Source organism: Eulemur rufifrons, chromosome 28 (assembly GCF_041146395.1).
Source record: "Eulemur rufifrons isolate Redbay chromosome 28, OSU_ERuf_1, whole genome shotgun sequence".
NCBI lineage: Eukaryota > Metazoa > Chordata > Mammalia > Primates > Lemuridae > Eulemur > Eulemur rufifrons.
The window spans coordinates 14,404,256-14,425,975 of NC_091010.1; the positions used below are offsets into that span (position 1 = coordinate 14,404,256).

Consider the following 21,720-nt stretch of genomic DNA (forward strand, 5'->3'; position numbering starts at 1 on the left):
GCGGGCATCTGTCTGTCTGCACCATGTTGTCAGGACTGGCTTCACAAGTTTCATAGGTCTGCTAATGCTAGATTAATTGGGTTGCATTTATGTTCTGGGGATGGAGAGAGATGGGGTCACTTTTTGAAAAGATTCATTTTCTTACCGACCTTGTGGCCATCAATAGAACTTTAAACCCCTGGGGAAGCCATAGTTGTGTCTCTCAATGACTTCCAGGTCAGGAACCATTGTAGAGCCATTAAAAGGTCACCTGGCCTGACCATGGAGCCCCCCACTGACCTCTCACTGATGGCTCAGGCAGAGTTGGTCAGGGTCAGGAGCAGCTTTACATGGCAGGGTCTCCGGGGAGGACTGCTGGCTGCCCTGCACTTGGCTGTGTGGCAGATGCTGGCCTTGATGGGAGCCCACAGAGAAGGGAGCTTCATTGACTGCTTGTCCAGGTGTCTCAGCAGGAGGGAAACAGGGAGTGCTCAAGGCTGCAGGACAGGCAGCAATCGCAGTCCTTGGGGACTGAAGCAAAGCTAGTTTGGGGAGTAGGGGGATGGGGGTGATCACTTTTTTCCCTTTCAAGGTGGCATGTTGCAAGAAGAAAGGGTTTGAAGAGTGATGGGTAATAACTAACCATGGCACTATGCTGTCTTCTAACCAAGGTCATGAAATCCTGGAATGACCCCAGGGCTGCACTGGAAGAGGCAGACCTAGAGGGCCTCTTCTAACACACCCCTCGCCTCATGATTTCTTCTCATACCTGTGTTCCCTCCGGCCTCAATTATTGCCTGGGATGTCACACACCCTCCAGCATAAGTGATCAGCCACTTCAAGGTGCCGTGGAGGTCTCCCACAGAGCACCCTGCAGCGGCATGGTCTGTGTTTGCCTCACTGCATTGTGTAGAAATTGAAGAGCATGAGGGGAAAAATGAGTAGGGCCTGGCATTTTAGGTAGTTTTGACCGTTTCAGTGGTGTTATTTTCGGTTATTAGCCAAAAGATGAGCCTTTCATGGTATAAAATAAATGACTTGTGTATTTATTATGACCCATGAATTTTAGTAAAGCAAAATGCCAAGTCTAAGATAAACTGCCATTAGTTGGAGGGGGGTTGCAGTTACAGCCTGACGTAGGATTTCTGCTTTCCTGATGCCGCCCCGGCATCCTCTTAGCTGAAGGTTCCCGTAACCAGAGGCTTCCCTTAGCTGAGGGGCCTGAAGAATTGATTCTTTACCCTTTTACATGTGAAAAATTAAAGCAACGTGTTCTTTCAGGCTGATGGGAAAAACAAGAGGCAGTAGAGGGAGGGCCAAAGCAGTCTAGATCAGAAAATATCTTTTTTTTTTTTTCTCACCCAGGCTGAGAATAGTTACTTGGGGTTTTAAATTCTGGTTAAGTACTGAGAGTCCTTGGCTGCTATTTGCAACAAGGGTAAGGATGAGGGGGCTGATTTCAGCGTCTGGAAAGGCTCTTCTGTATTTTTCCCCTCAGGTCAGCTCTACTGCTTTCTCCCTATAGAAATGAAAATGCCTGTTTAACCAACTCCCTGGCACCGTCCCCATGTTATTGCCATGATTAACCTGGAGATGCTGAAGTGCTTATTCTGTGCCGTGCCTGGGGCGCACATGCTGCCCTTCAGACTAATATCTAGGTCTTCGTTTTTCTCAGTCAGGAGATGTCTCTCTCCATCCTTCCCTCTTCTCTCTCCCCCCCTCCTCTCTCCTCTGTCATTTCTCTCTGTCTCTTTGACACGGAGAGCTGGGCGAGTGTCCTGGCTCATTCTCTTGTTTCTCCAGTGCTGTCCATATCACTCACGAATGGTCCTTTTCTCCTCTTCTCCCCCTTGCAGAGGGATGCTGGAGCGGCAGGCTCCCTCCTCTCTTCTCTGTACTTCCACTTCCCTTCTTAACTTGGCCAGAGCGTGGGCAGGGCTCACACTGTGTCTTTGCTTTTCTCTAGGGTAATGACATCATTGCAGCAGCCAAGCGCATGGCTCTGCTGATGGCTGAGATGTCTCGGCTGGTAAGAGGGGGCAGTGGTACCAAGCGGGCACTCATCCAGTGTGCCAAGGACATCGCCAAGGCCTCAGACGAGGTGACACGATTGGCCAAGGAGGTTGCCAAGCAGTGCACAGATAAGCGGATTAGAACCAATCTCTTACAGGTACTCGGGAAAAGAGGCCGTGTGTGTGTGTGTGTGTGTGTGTGTGTGTCAGTGTGGGAGGGATGTGAGAGGAAGAAAGGCAGGGGGGAGAAAGGTGAGTAGTGGAAGAGGCGCTTCACAGGGGAAAGAATAGCAGAAGGGAAATACACATACGTATTTCAGAAAAACGGAGTCAGGAAAATTTACTTCCTAATCAGATGAAAGAATTTAACTCCTTCCGTTTCTGAACAAAGACTGGACTGACCCTGGGGAGAAAACAAGTGGACTCTTGCTGCTAACGTATTGAGGCCTTCTGTGTGCCAGCCACTGGGAAGGCAGAGGTGGATAAGTCTTGCCGTCAAGAAACTTGCAGGCCAAACATGGAAACATACCCAATTAAACTTTTTAGGTATGTGAGCGGATCCCAACCATAAGCACCCAGCTCAAAATCCTGTCCACAGTGAAGGCCACCATGCTGGGCCGGACCAACATCAGTGATGAGGAGTCTGAGCAGGTACGTGTCTGCTGCTTTTGGTTTCTTGCCAGTAGCCTCTGTGCCATTTTGTAGCAATTTAATACAGCTTTGGGGGAATTTTGCTTCTGAATTGAGTATTCAGTATGTGGATGGACTCTGACTCTCTCAGGAGGGGACAGACTGTGCTGGGGAGATGCACTGGAAATTTGGAATTGGAAGTAAAGCTCTTGTGCAACTTTTCTCAGCCAGGAGATGGGAAATTGTGTAGGGAGGTTAAGTGTCTGAAGTAACACTATGAATCAGTGGCAGTTGGGACTCTACTCAGTTCTTTACCCCCGGGGATAGGTTTGGTTCTCTGAGGCCTCCAGTGCTTATTCACTCCACCCACTGCAGGCTTTCCAGCCCTGGGCGGTAAGTGCCTCAGGGAGAATGAATAGGGTAGGCTTTTCAGCGACTGGACGTGGGTAGGCCTGTGCTGAGAATGAAAGGCTAGCTCAAAGGAGGTGCTTCTCTTCTATTCTCTGTAAGTTTCTCTGACAGAGATAGGAGTAAGGATGAGCCAGACATGGAGGCATGTGCCCGTAGTCCTGGTGACTTGGGAGGCTAAGGGGGGAGCATCCCTTGAGCTCAGGAGTTCCAGACCAGCCTGAGCAAGAGCGAGACCCTACTAAAAATAGAAAAAATTAAACTGGGAATGGTGGCAGGTGTCTGTAGTCCTAGCTACTCAGGAAGTTGAGGCAGGAGGATTGCTTGAGCCCAGGAATTTTAGGTTGCTGTGAACTATGCTCATATACTACACTCTAGCCTGGGCGACAGAGCAAGACTCTGTTTCAAAAACAAACAAAACCCCCAAAAACCACAAACAAACCCAAACAACTGGCTGGGCGCAGTGGCTCACACCTGTAATCCTAGCAGTCTGGGAGGCCAAGGTGGGAGGATAGCTTGAGGTCAGGAGATCGAGACCAGCCTGAGCAACTGTGAGACCCCATCTCTACCAAAAATAGAAAAAAGTAGCCAGGTGTGGTGGTGCATGCCTATAGTCCCAGCTACCTGGGAGGCTGAGGCAGGAGAATCGTTTAAGCCCAGGAATTTGAGGTTGCTGTGAGCTAGGCTGACGCCACGGTACTCTATCTAGCCCAGGTGACAGAATAAGACTCTGTCTCAAAAAACAAAAACAAAAACAAAAACAAAAAACCCAAAAAACCCACAAAAACAAAAAACCAAACAACCTAGGTAAACTATGTAGTATATCAGTTAGTGATGATAGAGGTTCCATGAAGAAAAATGAAGAAAGAATTGAAGGATGAGCGATGCTGGGAGTTGGGGAGGTGGTTTGTGATTTAAAATAATGTGAGCAGGGAAGGCCTCACCAAGGTGACAATTGAACAAAGATCCGAAGGAGGTGAGGGAGGAGACAGGGGATACCTGGAGAAGGAACATTCCAGGTAGAGGGAACAGCGGGGCCTGAGGAAGGAGCATATTTGACGACCAGGAGAAAGTACATGCTATAGGCCATCTGAAGGCACACAATCAGTCATGGTCCCCTTTTGGGTCCTTTTTGGTGATCCAGCTATACCACCAGTGATGTGGGCAAGTACAGGGGATGCCAGGTACCAGTGGGGTTAGCTGTAGTCTACATCTGGCTGAAACCTATTTTGGAGGCAGGGCTGCAACAGGGACTGTGAGTAATGGAGAGTACCTCTTTCCTTGCAGGCCACGGAGATGCTGGTTCACAACGCCCAGAACCTCATGCAGTCTGTGAAGGAGACGGTGCGAGAAGCAGAGGCTGCTTCAATCAAAATTCGAACAGACGCTGGTTTTACATTGCGCTGGGTTAGAAAGACTCCTTGGTACCAGTAGGCACCTGGCGAACCTGGCTGGGACAGAAACCCCTACTAAACAGAAAGAAAATGATCTGAGTCCCAGGAGCTACCCAGAGTTGCTGGGGTTTGAAAGCCACATCCTGGCCTGACACATCAGAAAGGAATAGGGGCCTCTTCACATTAGAAAACATTTATACTTTTTTCATGGACACTTTGAAACGTGTCTCCGTATAAAGCCTGTATTCTCAAACACAGTTATGCTCGTGCACACTCTATCCCAAATAGGCAGACTGGGTTTCTAGCTCATGGACTTCACATACGCTCAGAATCCAAGCGTGAACACTAGCCAGACACCCTGCTCTGCCCTTGATCCCTAGGAGACACTTCCCTCTGTCTCCCTCTGCTGGACCCCATTTACTCTTCCGGGTTCCCAAGACCCAGGGCCCAGGCAAGTCAGTTAAGAAGGAAATCACTGTGCCTCCAAAAATTGTTTTGAGCTTTCCATGCTGCTGCGGACCCTGCCTGCCTTCCCTGGGCTGTGCTACTGGGTCCTTTTCAGAAGTGAGCTTCGCTGCTGCAGGCGAAGGTGGCCTCTGGGGAGCCCCAGCATATGGGGCCTGGATTCATTTCCTGCCTTTCCCCAATTCAATCCTTCTAGTTTCCCACAGTATAAAACCAAATTTCACAGAGGAAATCGAGTCATATGATTCTGTCTTTACCATGCCCCTGAGCAATGTCTGTGCTAGGGAAACTTCCCATCCCGTATCCTGCCTTGGCCACCAAGGTAGCCATCCCACAAACACACTGTGTCCTGGTGCTCTCTGCCACTGGAGGGGCAGAGTAGCTGGGGTGTGGCCCTGCCCATCTTGCTGGTGGGGCCACTCTCAGGTGCTCTACGCTTTGTCACTGCCTGCGGAGGTCTGTGCTGAGGCCTTATATCATTCATTCTTAGCTCTTAATTATTCTTTCTGAGCTGAAATGCTGCATTTAATTTTTAACCAAATCATGTCTCCCATCCTGGTTTTTGTAGTCTTCCCCTACACCCTTCCTAAACAAGATTTTAAAGATACGTAGGTGTTCATCTGTGGTTTTGGAAGATCCTTTTTATCCTTTTGAAATTAAGTCCTAAGAATTAGTGCTTGCCCCCCCAAGAGTGTTTAGTGGAAAGGTAATCCTGTCTGAAGGCTATTTCCTGCCTAAGGCAGAGTGGTATTTGCAGACTAGAATTCTGGTGCTACTAGGAATGAATCAGTGGGAAATACTCCTTTGTAATTCCTTCCTCCCTTCAGCCAACTACAAGCCCCCTACATCCTCTTCCAAGTATGACTGTTCAAGAGAGTAATGGTATAATATTTATCACCACAGTAAGATTCCTATTAGGCAAAGTTAGAGAGCGAAATTTTTCCTTTTTTGTACCTATCACTGCTAAGTATTTCCTGGCATATGAAACCATATTTCTTCCAGAGCCCAGAACCAGATAAGTAAAGGAGTAAGAACTCTAGCCTGAATGTCCTCCCTTCCAGCCCTCAATGTGTGTTCAATCCCAACACTGAATGTGTAGAACTTGTGTTAAGGTGGTTGGTCCTGTACACTCAGGCTCCTCTATTCCCTTTTAATTGATGGTTATTTTCAAAGCCCTCAGCATATTTGTATAGTGCTTATCTGATATAAATGCAATATTAATGCCTTTAAAATATGAATCTATGCCAAAGATCACCTTTTGTTTTACTAAAGATTAGAGGAAATAAGAAAAATCATGTTTGCTCTCTACGTTCTTCCAGTGGTTTGAGACACTGGTTTATATTTTATGCCAGATGTGTTTTTCTCTAATATCAGTGCTCAAGACACAGTGAAACAATTTAAAAGACAAACAAATCCCTGAATGATGATTAGATATGTCACCACTAAAAAACTACATTTATAAGCTAGGATTTATTATATGCAAATATTTTCTGCCTCTTCTTTTGTTCTGTTTAAAACAATAAAATGCATTTGTATAAATAATGCTTTAAATGATGGATATGTTATTTTAGCAAGAACTTTTAGGTCAGGTTTCTCCATTTTGAAGAATAGCCAATGAAACTAATCTTCAAGATCTGAAAACTAAAGATTTTTATTTAATCCAAATGTTTTAGAAGAAATCAACAGTAGTATATTTGCTTAATGAGGATCTGTGTGATGATGGACAACTTTGGGGATTATACCGTAGAAGGAAGGAAGTGACAAAGGTTAACAGTAGGCAGAAGGCAGCCAGATGATGTGGATCACCCCCCAGTGGAAGTGGTTTGTCTTCATCACAGAAGAGTCTAGCTATTCATGGAGACCATCACTATCCCCTAAAAAGCTGAAGTTGTTAAATATGCAGGAGCACCACAGGTCCATTTTTCATATTCCAAAGCCCTGTATAGAACAGTAGCGTTGTCAGGGATCCACCAGGGCTACGAGGCAGAGTTAGCTTTTGGGGACATATTCCTCTTCTTGCTTGAGGAGCACTGACTATAAAGGTAGGAGCAGGTTCTTGGAGGAGAGTTGGGACATCACTGTTTTTGCCTGATTTTTTAGAACTGAAAGGGGTGACGATCATTAAAGGATGATACTGATATTTAGTGTTGCCAACTGCTTTTATCACTGCTTTAACTCAGAAAAGTTGCTGACTATAGAGGCAGATCCCAGGCTGTTTGAATTAAAGAAAAACATCCAAGGCTGCTGAATTAGCAATATCTAAAACCGTCTCATTTCTGCTATTCACCATGCTCACTGGTGCTGCCTTCCTGCTGCATTATAATTGTTTTCTCAAATCTGTTGCCTCTAAGGACAATAAGACTAGCATTTTCCAAGGGTTTTTCTGTAGCACCACTTAAGGAATGAGCCCATCAGATGCACTCCCTTTGAATAAAATGATAGTGATGCCTTCATGCAGACAATAATTACTTCATTTGCTCTTGGGATAGACTCCTTTATGAATTTAGGAAAAGGGAATATTCTCGGATTAGCTGGAACTCTGTGCTTGAAAAATACTCTACTACTAAGTCTTCATGAGTATTTGTTATTGGTAGGTGGTGGTGGCGGTGGTAGGGAAGGTAGCTTTGATCTCAGTCTGTGGCCAGAAGCGTGATGCTTAAAGAAAGTAAGAATGGCTGTTAACATATTGAGGTTAGGAGAGCAACTGTCAAAGCTTGTGCAATGATACAGAAAAAAAATGGTCATGTTCAGCCTGCTCTGACACTGAGCCTCACACATCTCAGAATATATGATTAACAGTGAGGCTTAAAAACAAAAACAAAAACAATTTGTTGCTTTCATCTTTTTATTGATAGTATAGCCAGAGCTAGAGAAACGGTTTACTGAATTCTATCAAATTAATAAATACAATAATTTAATTGTGAAAGGAAACAGTCTACTTGGATATAGCAGAAATTGCTAGAGGCAAGGGTCTCTTGGCATATATTCTGCTTGGATAGAAGACAGCATAGGAGGAAACTGGACAGTCCAGGGATGGATTGTTGGAATTAGGGATTATGCAGAAAGGAAAGCAAATGTTCTTGCTGCTCTTTTGAGGTAAGAACTCTGAAGAGTAAGACATTAAAAATGAAAAGCAATTGCACTGGGTAACCAACCTTAGGCAAAAGGAATAAATATTTGGCAACATTTTGACTTTAGTTGCCAATCTGAGATTGGTTACTCTAGAAATTTAGAAGTTGCAAAAGTGGCCTTTGTTAGATGAGCAGCAGACTGCACCTGGGCAGGCGAAGGTAAGAACGCTGCTGTGCAGTGGGCCCCTCTACCAGCACCAGCCACTGGCCCTCGACAGCACAAACGGGATCGAGCGTAAGGGCTGTCCCTAGCGTAATAGGGAAAGTGAGCTATAAACTGAGAAGACTGAAAGAAAAGAATGGAGCCACAAGGAGAAGAAAACTAACAGTATAAATAAGAACAAGAAGGAAGTGTGAAGAACAAGCACTTGTATCTTAACTTTCAGCGTTTCTCTATTTCTTCATGTCTAATGAGGCAAAATAACCAGGCCAGGACTACCAAGCCTGTGAAGTTGAAAAATGACACAGTGAAGTTGAGTGAAATGATCCAACTGTTGACTGACTTTCTAACCATGATGGTCAGTGTGGTATCATCAATGTTACTGAGGGTTTTGTTTCTGCCTCATTATAATGCACTTCCATGTATTTTTTCAGTACAGCAGAGACATTTAAGTACTCACATGATAAGTAGGACAATAGTTTTCGGAAGGAATCCATGACTCTACCCTTGGGAAGCACATGATATGAAGAGGGAGGTAGGCAAATTCAACCCCCTCAGAACAGCAATAAAAAGATAAAAGATTAATAAAGACTGAGGATAGTGAGGCAGGCACATTTTCCTCCTTTTGTTGAACTGGGGCATGAAGCATTTAGGCTAACTACGGTTTAAGTGGTATTAGATAAACTTTATAAAACATGAAGATGGCAAAGGTTTCACTGAAGTATCTTTTACTACTTTAATTTGCTTAAAAGTGCAAATGCTTGTGCTTGCAAAAACTTCCTAAAAGCAGTAGTGTTCCCTTTTACTACCTTAATAAAGCATTTGCCCCTTTGATACAAATGATATTTATTATGCTAACAGCTGAACCAGTGGCACAAAGTTGAGATGTTATTTACTGCAGCAAGGTCCCTGTAAATCAAAATCTGAGCTTTACATAAAAATCTTATTTATAAAAAATACAATACCAAGTACAGTGAGAATGGAGCATGGAGCAGCAGTGCTCCCTGCCAGGGCCATGTGGAAGTGGCTTTTGCTACAGTGCTTGCTTAATGGCACAAGTGAAAAGCTGAATAAGGCAAACACTTGAAGAGGCAGTTTTTGTAAACTTCTTGGGGGGTGGGGAAGGATTTCCTCTGTTGGGAGAGACACTGATTTGGGATGGCTAAGATCAGAAGGTGTGACATTTGGCTGCACCTGACACATCATGTCACAGATTAAGATCGCTCCTGCTGGATGAGACCAGTTAACTTGTTTTAGGAGAGGTTATCACTGTAGTTTCTGCCTTTACTGTTACAATGTACAGTGTCCAGGTGGTACCCCCCTGTGGAAGAAATCATCTCCAAAATCTTCCTAAGTGAAAAGGTACAAAATAAGCTAAGTCATTAAAAAAGTTTCCTTAGCTTAAAGCTCCTTAAGAACCCTACATTAATTACTAAGCTACTCTGTTAGCGGTATGTAGCTCGACACAAATGCTTTAACTAGAATACGTATTCCCACCCACTTGGTACCTAATAGTAATAAATTGTAATGACACTTGGAAAACAAACTGATCTTGAGAAATTTTGGCCTCTTCTCATGTCCTCACTTGGAACTTTCCAGCTTTCGTGACATATTTGACTCCTTTAAATGGCTTATATTTCTCCCCATACATGTCCAAGCGGTTTACTTTTAAGCCTGTGTCAAAAAGAATGAAAAGGAATACATTATCACAGTCACACCAATACAGTTCTGCTAACTCAATACATTGTTAGCAATGAACACTACATGGTAAATCTGACATTAACCAGTGTCCCTTCCACCCTTTGGAGGTGATGTCTCTTCTATCATTTGTGAATTAACGCACTGTGAGGGCATGGTTTTGGTTGAGATTCCCACATAGGCAGGGAATGTCTGTTAAGGATAATTCTACTTTTTGTAAAAATGAATGACTTCCTCTTTGGTGCTCAAATGAGGGTGGGGGTGGGGAGAAGCTCTGAAATAAAAGTGCTTTCCCAAATCATTAATGTCTGGGGTGCTGGCCCCTAAGCACAGTGTAAAAGGCAAACTGGAGCCCTGGCACTTTCTAGAGAGGGAACATTTGTTACTCTTCTAAGCTTGTAATAATTGAGCTCAGCAAACTCAGTTGCCCTTAAACACAAGTCAAACTTATCCTTACCTGAAATAGCAAGCTGCTGGATCTTGAACTGTATGTTGAGGCTTGGATTCTCTTCTGGCTTGGGTGCTCCAGACTGTAAATTTACCAGTCCTTTAAGACTTGGGAGCTTCTGAGGAGTAATTTTTCCCACATCCCATGTTAGTACCTTAAAAAGATACATAATCAAAAACAATCAAAACCACTTGTTAAAGGCAAATGCTCAAAGACAAGGTTCAAAGACACCATAAACTTCTATACAAAACGAAGCACAGAATCTTGAAAACGAGAGACCTGAGATCTATACTGAGTTGACCACTAATTAGCTCTGTGACTTTGAATGGGGAGGGAGGGTGGAGACTCAACCTTTGTTGAGCATTGACTTTTGGATTAGCACCGTGCTCAGCACTATTCCCATGTTATCTGAAGGCTGTGAAGTAGATTTTGTCTTCTATTTACCAATGAAGAAATTAAGGCTCAGGGAGATCAAATGACAGGGTTACACAGCTAGTTAGAGGCACGGTTGGGATGTGATCAGGCCATCTGATGTCAAATGTTCTTTCCATTACACCATCGTCACTACTATTCTCTGGACCTTTTTATTTTTCTGTAAATTAAGACTGACTGAGGTTGGTGCTTTTAAACTTTTAGCTACAAAACCCTCTGTTCAAATGAAATCTTCAGTGTGTAAGCTCAACAGTAGATGAGGAAGCAAAGCTGTTAGAGTTGAAGCCTGGGTAAAGGGCCAGGGATCTGAAGCTCCCCTTCTCAGCCCTGTGTGGTCTCTGGGGAGGTTCTTTGAATCCTTAGGACTGAGTTAAATGATTTTTAAAATTCCATGATTTTATTAAAAAATATGCCTTTTCATTTATCAGATAGCTCAATGACCCTGCTGTTGAAAATAATCATATTTTCTACCCAACAGGAAGCTGAGAGAAAATAACCTTTTATGGTTTCTCTGAAAACCCTCTGCTAGAGGCATGTTTAAGTAGGGCGAGGAAGCAACTTTCCTAACCAACATCCCCTGTGAAAGAGTATGAAATGATGCTTTTAAGTTAAAAGGGAAGAAAAAAGCCTTAATGATCAATTTCTATGGAAATTTTAATAATAGACTATCATAAATAACTTCTTGTATCCACCTAATATTTATCTCTTTTAAAAAATCTTTTATTTCTTCTTTCTCATTAGACAGTGGAGTCTCTGGATTATCAATGGATAAGTACACTCTGAAAAAGGACAGAATGAGTCTCCCTGTTCTATTTACCTACTCAGTAGCAGATGCAGGATTCCCTCCACAGCCAGTGGCAGAAGCACAGCATAGTATACTCTCTTGGTTTTGATAGGAGCTTTAGTTTTAAATAAGATGCTAAACCCTTCCCTCTGTCCCTCCCCCCAAATCACAAAATATATTGCAGGAACACTTGCTCACTCTTGATTTGAAGTGGCTGTACCTTGGTGACTGGATCAAATGTATAGTTGCCTTGTGTTGGTGTCAGGTTCATATTCAGCACAACTTTTGGCATGTGAACTGTCACTGTGATTCCTTCAATAGTTTTTCCCATATTCTGTTTGGGTCCAATTGTTATATCAAATCTGCCACAAGAACTGTTCTCCTTAAAGCTGATATTATGTTTTACATATACTGGTATTGCCACTAGACTAAATAGAGAAACAAAGAAAGACAAAAAAGAACACATACAAACAATTAATGGTGTGGGACAGCTTCAAAGATGGCCTGAAAACCTTAGTCCAGAGTATCCTACCCTGCCTCTAACTCCACAATAGGGCTCTATACAGTCGGCCTTCCTTATCTGTGGTTCTGCATCCTCGAAGTCAACCAACTGCAGACTGAAAATATCTGGGGCTGGGTGCAGTGCCTAGCACATCGGGAGGCTGAGGTAGGAAGTTCACTTGAGGCCAGGAGTTTAAGACCAGCCTGGGCAATAGTGAGACCTCGTCTACAAAACATAAAAAGAAAATTAGCCAGGCATGGTGGTGTGTGCCTGTAGTCCTAGCTACTTTGATGGCTGAGGCAGGAGCATGACTTGAGCCTAGGAGTTTGAGGTTGCAGTGAGCTGTGCTGATGCCACTACATTCTGGCTTGGGCAAGAGAGCGAGACTCTGTCTCAAAAAAACCCCACAAAACAAAAACAAAACATTTAGGAAAAAATAAGCCAGTAACAATAAAAAAAAAAACAACAAAAAAAACAACAGATAAAAAAACTAACATGGCATAACAATTATTTACATAGCATTATACATTGTATTAAGTATTACAAGTAATTTGGAGATGACTTAGAGTATACAGAAGGATGTGCATAGGTTATATGCAAATACTACATTTTATATAAGGGACTTGAACACCTGTTGATTTTGGTATCCATGGGGTGGGCGGTGATCCTGGAACCACCTGGATCCTGGGTGGTCCTAGCCCCCAAGGATACCAAGGGACAACTGTACCTCTAGAATTGCAGATTCAGCATCTGGGCAAGGGGGTGCTGAGTGTAGCACAATGGTACCACTGTGCTACGAACTGTATGATTTTTCAGCAGTAAGTATTTAAAATCAAGACAGAAATCTGAAGTTTAATTACAGTATAAACATTTAGGGCAGGCCGGGCGTGGTGGCTCATGCCTGTAATCCTAGCACTCTGGGAGGCCGAGGCGGGCGGATCGCTGGAGCTCAGGAGTTCGAGACCAGCCTGAGCAAGAGCGAGACCCCGTCTCTACTAAAAATAGAAAGAAATTAATCTGGCCAACTAAAAATATATATAGAAAAAATTAGCCGGGCATGGTGGCACATGCCTGTAGTCCCAGCTACTCGGGAGGCTGAGGCAGTAGGATCGCTTCAGCCCAGGAGTTTGAGGTTGCTGTGAGCTAGGCTGACGCCACGGCACTCACTCTAGCCTGGGCAACAGAGCGAGACTCTATCTCAAAAACAAACAAACAAACAAACAAACAAACAAAAAAAAACATTTAGGGCAAATGGTTCTAGTTTAAAAAAGTGAGTTAAAATCCCATTGAAAGATAATTTAAAATATTTGTTTTAAATACAAACTAAAACAGTTCCTATGTGATAAGAGCCAAGAAATAATTCCTTAACTTTTGAGACCTATCCTGATGTTACTCAAATAACTTCTAATATTTTCAGGGGACAAGCTAGCTACAACCCACAATGCTAAATTGTTCCTTTAAAACTCAAGCAGTGACTTGAAGCAGGTATTTGGGGAATGTCCTGGGGAGCTACAGGTAGATGTGTCTCCTTCTGTTAGCCACAAAGTCTACAGACCATAGTAAAATTATGGCACCAGTTCATAGTTTTGTCCAGGTTATGTGTAATCCAAAAATGCTTGCTCTCAGCTACAGATTATACTATAGTCTCATTTACTACTATTCTACACTCTTAGATTCAAGGTGTACTGGTTATTCTAGGCACATACATTCAGCAGTTCTCACTGGGTCTCTTGGTGAGCCATGGTTAAAGTGAGCATTGATGAACTCAAGTACCCAACTGTCAGAATGAAACAGGGAAAGGTGAGTTCTACTCAATACATTGATATATTTGATGGCAGACTATGGTTGATGCATTAACATACTTTTGTGAGCTGACACGATACGATATGAGTCGGAAATTTCCATCTGGAGGAATAAATGACAAGACTCTTTCAGATTCCCAGCGCTTGAACCGGATGCAGGGGTGGAAGCTGACATCATCCAGAAGCCTTGGGTTCTGCCAGGAAAACAGAAGACAGCTGTATTCATATAATATGATGAATATGGCAATTCTACTCTGGTACTATGAAAGATTAATATGCTCCCTAAAGATAAAGCAGTCATATAAGAGTTTACTATGATACAATCACTGACACAACCACATCAACACAACCTTATTGTTTCATAACGCTTTAAAGTTTGCAATATGTTATATAAATTATTTTATTTGAATTTCAATAACTCTATGAGGAGAAAAGGCGAGTAGTATTATTTCCATTTCATAGATGAAAAATCCAAGGTTCAAAGAACTTAAGGTCAGGACAAATCGGTGACAGAGACAGCACCAGAAATCAGTTCTCTTAATTGTTCTTAGCAGTATGTCATGCTGAGTCTAAAGTGATACAAAAGACCAATGCCCTTTCATATCAGCAAAGCAAATAATTATTCAGTAAAAATGATACTGGAAATCTGCAGAAGTCAGCCAGCCCATTTTAAGTCACTTCTAGCACATTCAGGCAATGCCCTCTCCTCAGCATTTCCACAAAGGCCATGCTCATCCTCTAAGTGATGGAATGGGAAGCTGTACTAGGAATATTTCTGAGATAATCCTTTCCAATCTAAGATACGAACTTATCTCAGTATTCATCATTGCATTCTGTTCTTCACATGTATTAGGCATACAAGGGGCTACAGACCAGGAGAATAAAATTTACCATGAAGGAAAGGGAGAGATCAGGCATTCCAGATAGCTTAATGCAAGCGTCAATGACTCCCTGAATTTCAGCAAAGACTGTAGATCCTGAAGAAAGAAATAAAAAGGGAGATTAAAACAATGGAATATGGGTCTTTACTAGAGCTATAGCTGTATCTGGAGTAATGGAGATACCCCCTGGCTGTCAGACTTACTGAAGCTTTGTACCTATATTAACAAATCAGTGGACAGAGGGTCCATTACACCAGTTCAGACAGCTTCTTCACTGAAGTGCTATGGTCCGTACCTAACTCAGGTTAGAATATAATTCTAAGGAAAATCAAACTGTCTCCTTTATAAAGAGTCAACCCTATAAGAGTACTGGCTATGAGTTTTAAACATTTTTAATAGAATTTTAAAACGAGGCAACTTTCTTAAGAAATGGACTAAACTACTTGTTAACTTTCAGGAAATAGGGACCATAGTAGAAAATCTATTATTCTATAACATGGAATCTTATAATGGAAAGGGCACTCACGGAAAAAAGATAATTGGCTTATAATTCACAAAAAGTCATTATCACATAACAACTAGTTGTGTGACCAAGAGCAGTTCAATTAACTGTTCTGTGCCTCAGTTTCCTGTGTATAAAATGTAAGGATAAGATTAGATGTTTTTAATAATAAAATATTATGATTCCAATAGAGTATTGTTGTTTTGTCTGGTTACAAAAATAATCAGAAACGGGCCCTTACTAGAAGTACTGTACACATAGTAGCAAAAGTAGGGTATATGGTAGATACGCAATAAATGTTAGAATGAATAAACAACAAGAGGGAGAGGTATACTAGGTAATAACTGACTTAAAGTAAGCCATCATAAGTTCTGATTTACAAATGTTTGGCAGATTTCAACTAGTGGTTATGAAAATTATATGTAGCCTCTGGTCAAAATAGATTTTTAAATCATCAGAAGACGAATGCCTTTCCACTGAAATCATATTGCTAAGGGATTTCAATTTTCTATTCAGCTTGTGTCAGCTGAATTATTTTCCCTCAAATATGACCACATGCACATAATTACCTGATTTATCTATAATTGCATCTATTTCTTCAACGACATCAAAATAGGCTTCGTTGTTTGTGTATTTTACCCCTGCCCGACGCCATGGGATGTTGGACAGCTGCCCAGTGGGGAGTGTATCCCCAACATTACTGCTGCCTAGAAATTGGAAAAGGAGAAAGCAAAGCTGATACATAAAATGGTCAGCAGAAAAGCTATTGCCAGAAAAAAGAAACAAAGAATGCTTTAGCTGCTTCTTCAATGTTTGGATTTTTCTTCATTGAAGTTGTGAATGGTCTCCAGAATTGTCAGAGGCATATCCATACCAATGTGATCAAATTTCCAGAAGACAGAAATAGGCCATGTGTTTCTCTCTGTCTACCTGCCAAACCAGGTTAAATTCATTTACTTATCTTTTGCTTCCTGTGTGTTAATGGTAACCTAACCTAATTCCAGTGGCTCAAGAACAGAATCTCATCCTGATGCCACTGATGAAGAAAAGAGGCTGGTTGTTTCTTCTGCCAGTAAAATGTCTCCACTGAGAATACAGAGTTATAACTAGGCTATTCAGTATTCAGTTTAATTCTACATGAGATGCTGCCAAGCAGGCCTCAGTGGAATAACTAGATGAAGAATGTACTCTGTCCTTTTCCCATTTTCAGGTCAGTATATCCGTATGGCTGCAATATAGCTAATTTTCAATATCTGGCTAATTTCCTGGTAAACTGACATACATCTAAAAATAAAACTGGTTATCCAAAAAATATATCCTTGAGCTGTGACTTACTTAACATCATTTTGGTTAATTTACATTTCCAATTCAAAAGTAGTACATGGTTAACCAAAATTAAAAAAAAAACATAGACAGTCCAGAAAGGTGGTTTTAAAAATAAACTATCTTCTTACTACCAAAATACAACTATCATTAACATTTCTGTTAACATGATGGTATTAACATTTTAATATAACATTGGAATTTTGGCAAATTTCTTTAAACATGTCCCCCATAAATAGGTGGCATTTGTTATTTTTTTATATTTTATAATTTTGCTTTTTTTAATTTCACCTTAAAATATAGTAGGAATAATACTGTATATATTAATACAATTTTGTAGTCTACTTATGGTTGGTGTTCCTATCACCAACCTGAGACCTTCCAGAAGAATTTTCAAAAAGTACTACTTTAATCATATTATCTTCCTGTTCAAAAACCTTCAATGTTTCCCCACTGGCTTTACGATAAAAGCTAAATATTTAGCCTAGCATTCAAGGACTTTCTCAACTTAACTTTTCAATTTTATTCAGACTTCTCAACTGAAAAATAGCCCTGTTTCTGCTAAAGAGGTTGATATAACTCAAGGTTTTTCACTTCATGTGTGTTTTTTCTCATATAGTTTCATCTGTGAAGAATGCTCTTTTTCCTCCCTCTCTTCCTAAATTCTATTGATTCTCTAGGGTGGCTGAGGCCCACCCAGTACAGTTCAGGAGGGATTACTTCATCCATTGAACCATTCTTTTGAACTTTGTAACTGTAACATATTGCCTCATGAATCTACGTTATATTTTTATATTCTATATATTTTTTTTTTTTTGAGACAGAGTCTCACTCTGTTGCCCAGGCTAGAGTGAGTGCCGTGGCGTCAGCCTAGCTCACAGCAACCTCAAACTCCTGAGCTCAAGCGATCCTCCTGTCTCAGCCTCCCGAGTAGCTGGGACTACAGGCATGCACCACCATGCTCGGCTAATTTTTTTTATATATATATTTTTAGCTGTCCATATCATTTCTTTCTATTTTTTAGTAGAGATGGGGTCTCGCTCTTGCTCAGGCTGGTCTCGAACTCCTGAGCTCAAACGATCCGCCCACCTCGGCCTCCCAGAGTGCTAGGATTACAGGCGTGAGCCACCGCGCCCGGCCTATATTCTATATTTTAGTAATTTTTTCTGAATGTAAACATGTTTATTTTGGAAAATTAGACAGTATAAAGCAAAAAAAAAAAAAAAGATAATCTGTATTTCCTTAGCTAGAGATAATCATTGTAAATATTTTAGAACTTTTTTGTCTGTGTGAATATTTACATATAACTAAGAATAACTTTTTATGGTTTTGTGCTGGGTTTTTCATTTAATATTATATCATGTATACTTTCCAATGTCATTACATTATCTACAAAGTATGGAATTGCTTTTTTTTTTTTTTTAGGTTCCCACAAAATATTTATTTTCTTAAAATAAAAATATAAAATTGAATTAATACATGGAAGGGGACAAATATATATCAGGTCTTAGATACATATCCCTGAGTTTCTCACCAGAAAACTTATACTAGTACTACCAATACCACTTCACATTTCCCAGTCATGCTAATATTTTAACTGTCTCAGATTTGTCAGGATTAACACAAATTTCCTATCTGTGTAGAATCAAAACCACTGTTTATTTAACTTGACTTATTAAGTACTGTGTTATTCAACAGGCTGATTATACTTTTGTGATTTTGGAATTGCTTTTTAAAGTCTTATACTGTTGTTTACGTACTTTATTTTTTTTTCCAGTCTCCCACTCAGAGTGTAAGTTTTAGGAGCACAGACATTCCACCTTATTTTTCTTTGAATTTCTCTTAGCACTCACACTTGCACAGAGGATGAATAAAAAGCTGCTGAATGATCTTTTTCTTTTAGGCTGTTTTCATCCCATTTTTAGAACAATGCACTGGAGAGGGGTTTACAATGGTGGACACTATAACATTTCATAGGAATCTTTCTCTAAAAGACTTCAATACTTTCAATACTTTCAAAAGAATATTGCCATCTGGATGTACCTAATTTCTAGCTATACTCAAGAATGAAGCCCAGTTGGAAGCTTATCACAGAAGCACAGGCCCACAATGAATAAGATCTCACAAGTAAACTAATTTTCTATTTCTTCTTGTTTTAATACATCTTTTGCATGTATGAAAACAAAAAACTGGAGGAGACAGTACATACTGTGTGGCAAAGAGTCTTAAATTTTCTATATTCTAGTAATTGTGGGGTAGCAGCATGCCAGTTACATAATGCTTTTATTTTTTTAATTTTTTTTTTTATTTTTTTGAGACAGAGTCTCACTCTGTTGCCCAGGCTAGGGTGCCATGGCGTCAGCCTAGCTCACAGCAACCTCAAACTCCTGGGCTCATGCAATCCTCCTGCCTCAGCCTCCCAAGTAGTTGGTATTACAGGCATGCGCCACCATGCCCGGCTAATTTTTTCTCTATATATTTTTAGTTGTCCATATCATTTCTTTCTATTTTTAGTAGAGACGGGGTCTCGCTCTTGCTCAGGCTGGTCTTGAACCCCTGAGCTCAAACGATCCTCCCGCCTTGGCCTCCCAGAGTGCTTGGATTACAGGCATGAGCCACCGCGCCCAGCCTATAATGCTATTTTAAATATTAAAATGCTGGGCTATAAATAGACTAAATGCTCTTCTAAGTGGGCTCATATGCTGGCTTCTTTAGAATTAACTGGGATAATTTATTCAGTCTTATTAGTGTTAAATAATAGTAATAATATTATTGTGGTCTTGTAGAAAAACCTTTAACAAGAGAATAATAACTAAAAATTCTTTATCACTTAAGACCCAGCCTCTTTCCATGAAAAGAAATACATAGTACATCCATTTTTCACATTACCAGTAACTTTAATTCTGGCCAAACTGGACTACTTTAATAATCTGTCAGATCATAAGCAACAAGGAGTTGGTTCATAAGTTTTTAACTGCTCAGTTCCTAGTAGAGTGTGTTTTTATCTTACCTGTAATAGAGTTGACAACAGAACGTAGAATTGTTGGTGGTTTAATTAATTCTTTCAAAATGTTAGATTCAGTAGCCAGTGGAAATCCATTGTCTAACATTTCTTCTAAGAGTTCATATACTATGACCACATTATCCTTAATTGCAGCCTCTGAACACTCACCAAAGTAGTCCTAACAAAATATACAGAATATTGCACAATAGAAGTCCTGAAGAAAGGCTTGAAAATACTTTTTGTTTTGAAGAATAAACTCACAGTAGCATAATTCATTGTTTAAGATGCTGAAAATATATAAAGCAGAGGGAGGAAAAAGCCCTCTATAGTCCCAACACTATTCTTTAGTATTTTCTTAATATTTTTAGATTGAATTGCATTCATGTCACGTTATTATACCAGAAAGTACTGAAACATTAAACTGGAAAGTGAACTACAAACTTCATTTGCCCTGATTAACTACTGTGAAACACATGGATAAGTTTAAATTATTTGGTATATTTAGTAAGACAAGAGGAAATAATAAAATGTAAATACAGAAGAGTTTCCATAACCAATAAAAAATCTTGGGACCATAAGAGAACTATTATGTGGAGGGCACTATTGTTGACTGATAATATACAGTCGACCCTGAGTATTTGTGGAGGACTGGTTCCAGAAACCCTCATGGATACCAAAATCCACAGATACTCAAGTGCCTCACATAAAATGGCACATTATTGGCACAGAACTTATGCACATCTTCCTGTATACTTTACCTCACCTCTAGATTACTTATTATACCTAATATAATATAGAAGCTATGTAAATAATTGTTATACTGCATTGTTTAGGAAATAAACAAGAAAAAAATTCTGTCCATGTCTAGTACACGTGCAATTTTTTTTCTTGATGTTGGCAGAATTCATGGATGCAGAACCCACAAATACGAAGGTCAACTGTAATTTGTAATATACATAAAAAATAGTGAAAAGAGCAACCATGTGAGCCACTATACACCATACAGAAAAGGGTTGATGAACTTACTCTTAGTTAAAGAGAGAGACAGGGAGTACACATCAAAAGCCGAGTAATTAAAGAATGTAATCATGTCTCACCTCCAACTAACTTGGGTAATTTAAATTAGAGAAGTTTGATGGATAACCAACCTGAAAAGTGTCAGCAACTCGATGTAGGAACTCAATTACAAAGAGAGGTGGCACTTCAGTCTGTATGACAGACACAAAGAAGAGCTTATCACGGTAGATACTGATGAGGTAGTGGTGAGGTGTTGAAATGACAGGTGGTACATTCTCAACATCAGCAGCTTTTTCCTGAGCTTCAAAGAAATAATCACAGACAGACTGGCTCACAACACTCTTCCAGTGCTTCTCTAGAAATATGTCACCAGAACAGTTTATGAGAAATAGACTGTGGATCATTTTCTGTTGGAGACAAAAAAGGTTTAAATTGATTATACATCAAAACATATCCTTGTATTACACTGACATAAAACCAAAGGAAATAAAAGAAACTACAGACCCAATATCATTTATGAATAAAGATGTAAAAAAATCTCAACAAAACACTAGCAAACCAAATCCAGTCACATATAAAAAAAGATTATACACCCTGACCAAGTAAGATTTATTCCAGAGAAACTTCCTTAACCTGATAAAGACCATCTATGAAAACCCCATGGGTAACATCACTTTTAATGGTGAAAGACCAAAAGCTTTCCCCCTAATAACAAGGATGTCCACTCTCACCATTTCTATTCAACGTGGTACTTGAGGTTCTAGTTAGGGCAATTGAGTAAGAAAATAAAACAAAAAGCTTCCAATTGGAAAGAAAGAAGTAAAACTGTCTCTATTGTAGAAGATACAATCTTGTATATAGAAAATCCTAAGGAATACACACACACACATACACATAAAACGATTACAGCTAATAAACAAGTTCATCAAGGTTACAGTATACAAGTCAATATAAAAATAAATTGCATTTCTATATACTATAGCAATAAATAATTTGAAAATGAAACTAAGAAAACAATTTATAATAGCATAAAAAATTTTAAATACTTAGGAAATTTAACAAAAGAATCGTAAGACTTATACACTATGTGTTACAAAACAGTGTTGAAATAAATTGAAAAGACCTAAAAAATGGAAAGACATTCCATG

General features: G+C 40.4%; 2 protein-coding genes across 4 annotated transcripts in view; one reads left to right on the plus strand and one right to left on the minus strand.

Moving 5' to 3' along the window:
- Positions 1 to 6,439, plus strand: part of VCL (vinculin) — a 100,851-nt gene extending 94,412 nt beyond the window's left edge. The window contains exons 20-22 of one of the 2 annotated variants that reach the window (XM_069460745.1): positions 1,946 to 2,149; positions 2,538 to 2,642; positions 4,317 to 6,439. In XM_069460745.1, coding sequence (XP_069316846.1) covers positions 1,946 to 2,149; positions 2,538 to 2,642; positions 4,317 to 4,463 — 456 coding nt within the window. In that variant the 3' untranslated portion in view covers positions 4,464 to 6,439. The remainder of the gene's footprint in view (positions 1 to 1,945; positions 2,150 to 2,537; positions 2,643 to 4,316) is intronic. The other variant, XM_069460746.1, reaches the window with a different exon arrangement.
- Positions 1 to 21,720, minus strand: part of AP3M1 (adaptor related protein complex 3 subunit mu 1) — a 59,250-nt gene that overhangs the window by 24,845 nt on the left and 12,685 nt on the right. The window contains exons 2-9 of one of the 2 annotated variants that reach the window (XR_011231666.1): positions 20,704 to 20,979; positions 19,562 to 19,733; positions 15,798 to 15,935; positions 14,737 to 14,822; positions 13,906 to 14,039; positions 11,740 to 11,969; positions 10,335 to 10,479; positions 6,798 to 9,853 (exon numbers count right to left, since the gene is read on the minus strand). Coding sequence is in view for 1 of the 2 variants with exons in the window: in XM_069460747.1 (XP_069316848.1) it covers positions 9,753 to 9,853; positions 10,335 to 10,479; positions 11,762 to 11,969; positions 13,906 to 14,039; positions 14,737 to 14,822; positions 15,798 to 15,935; positions 19,562 to 19,733; positions 20,704 to 20,976 (1,257 nt within the window). In the remaining variant the exon portion in view is untranslated. Of the gene's footprint in view, positions 1 to 6,547; positions 9,854 to 10,334; positions 10,480 to 11,739; positions 11,970 to 13,905; positions 14,040 to 14,736; positions 14,823 to 15,797; positions 15,936 to 19,561; positions 19,734 to 20,703; positions 20,980 to 21,720 lie in introns of those variants that run through there. The other variant, XM_069460747.1, reaches the window with a different exon arrangement.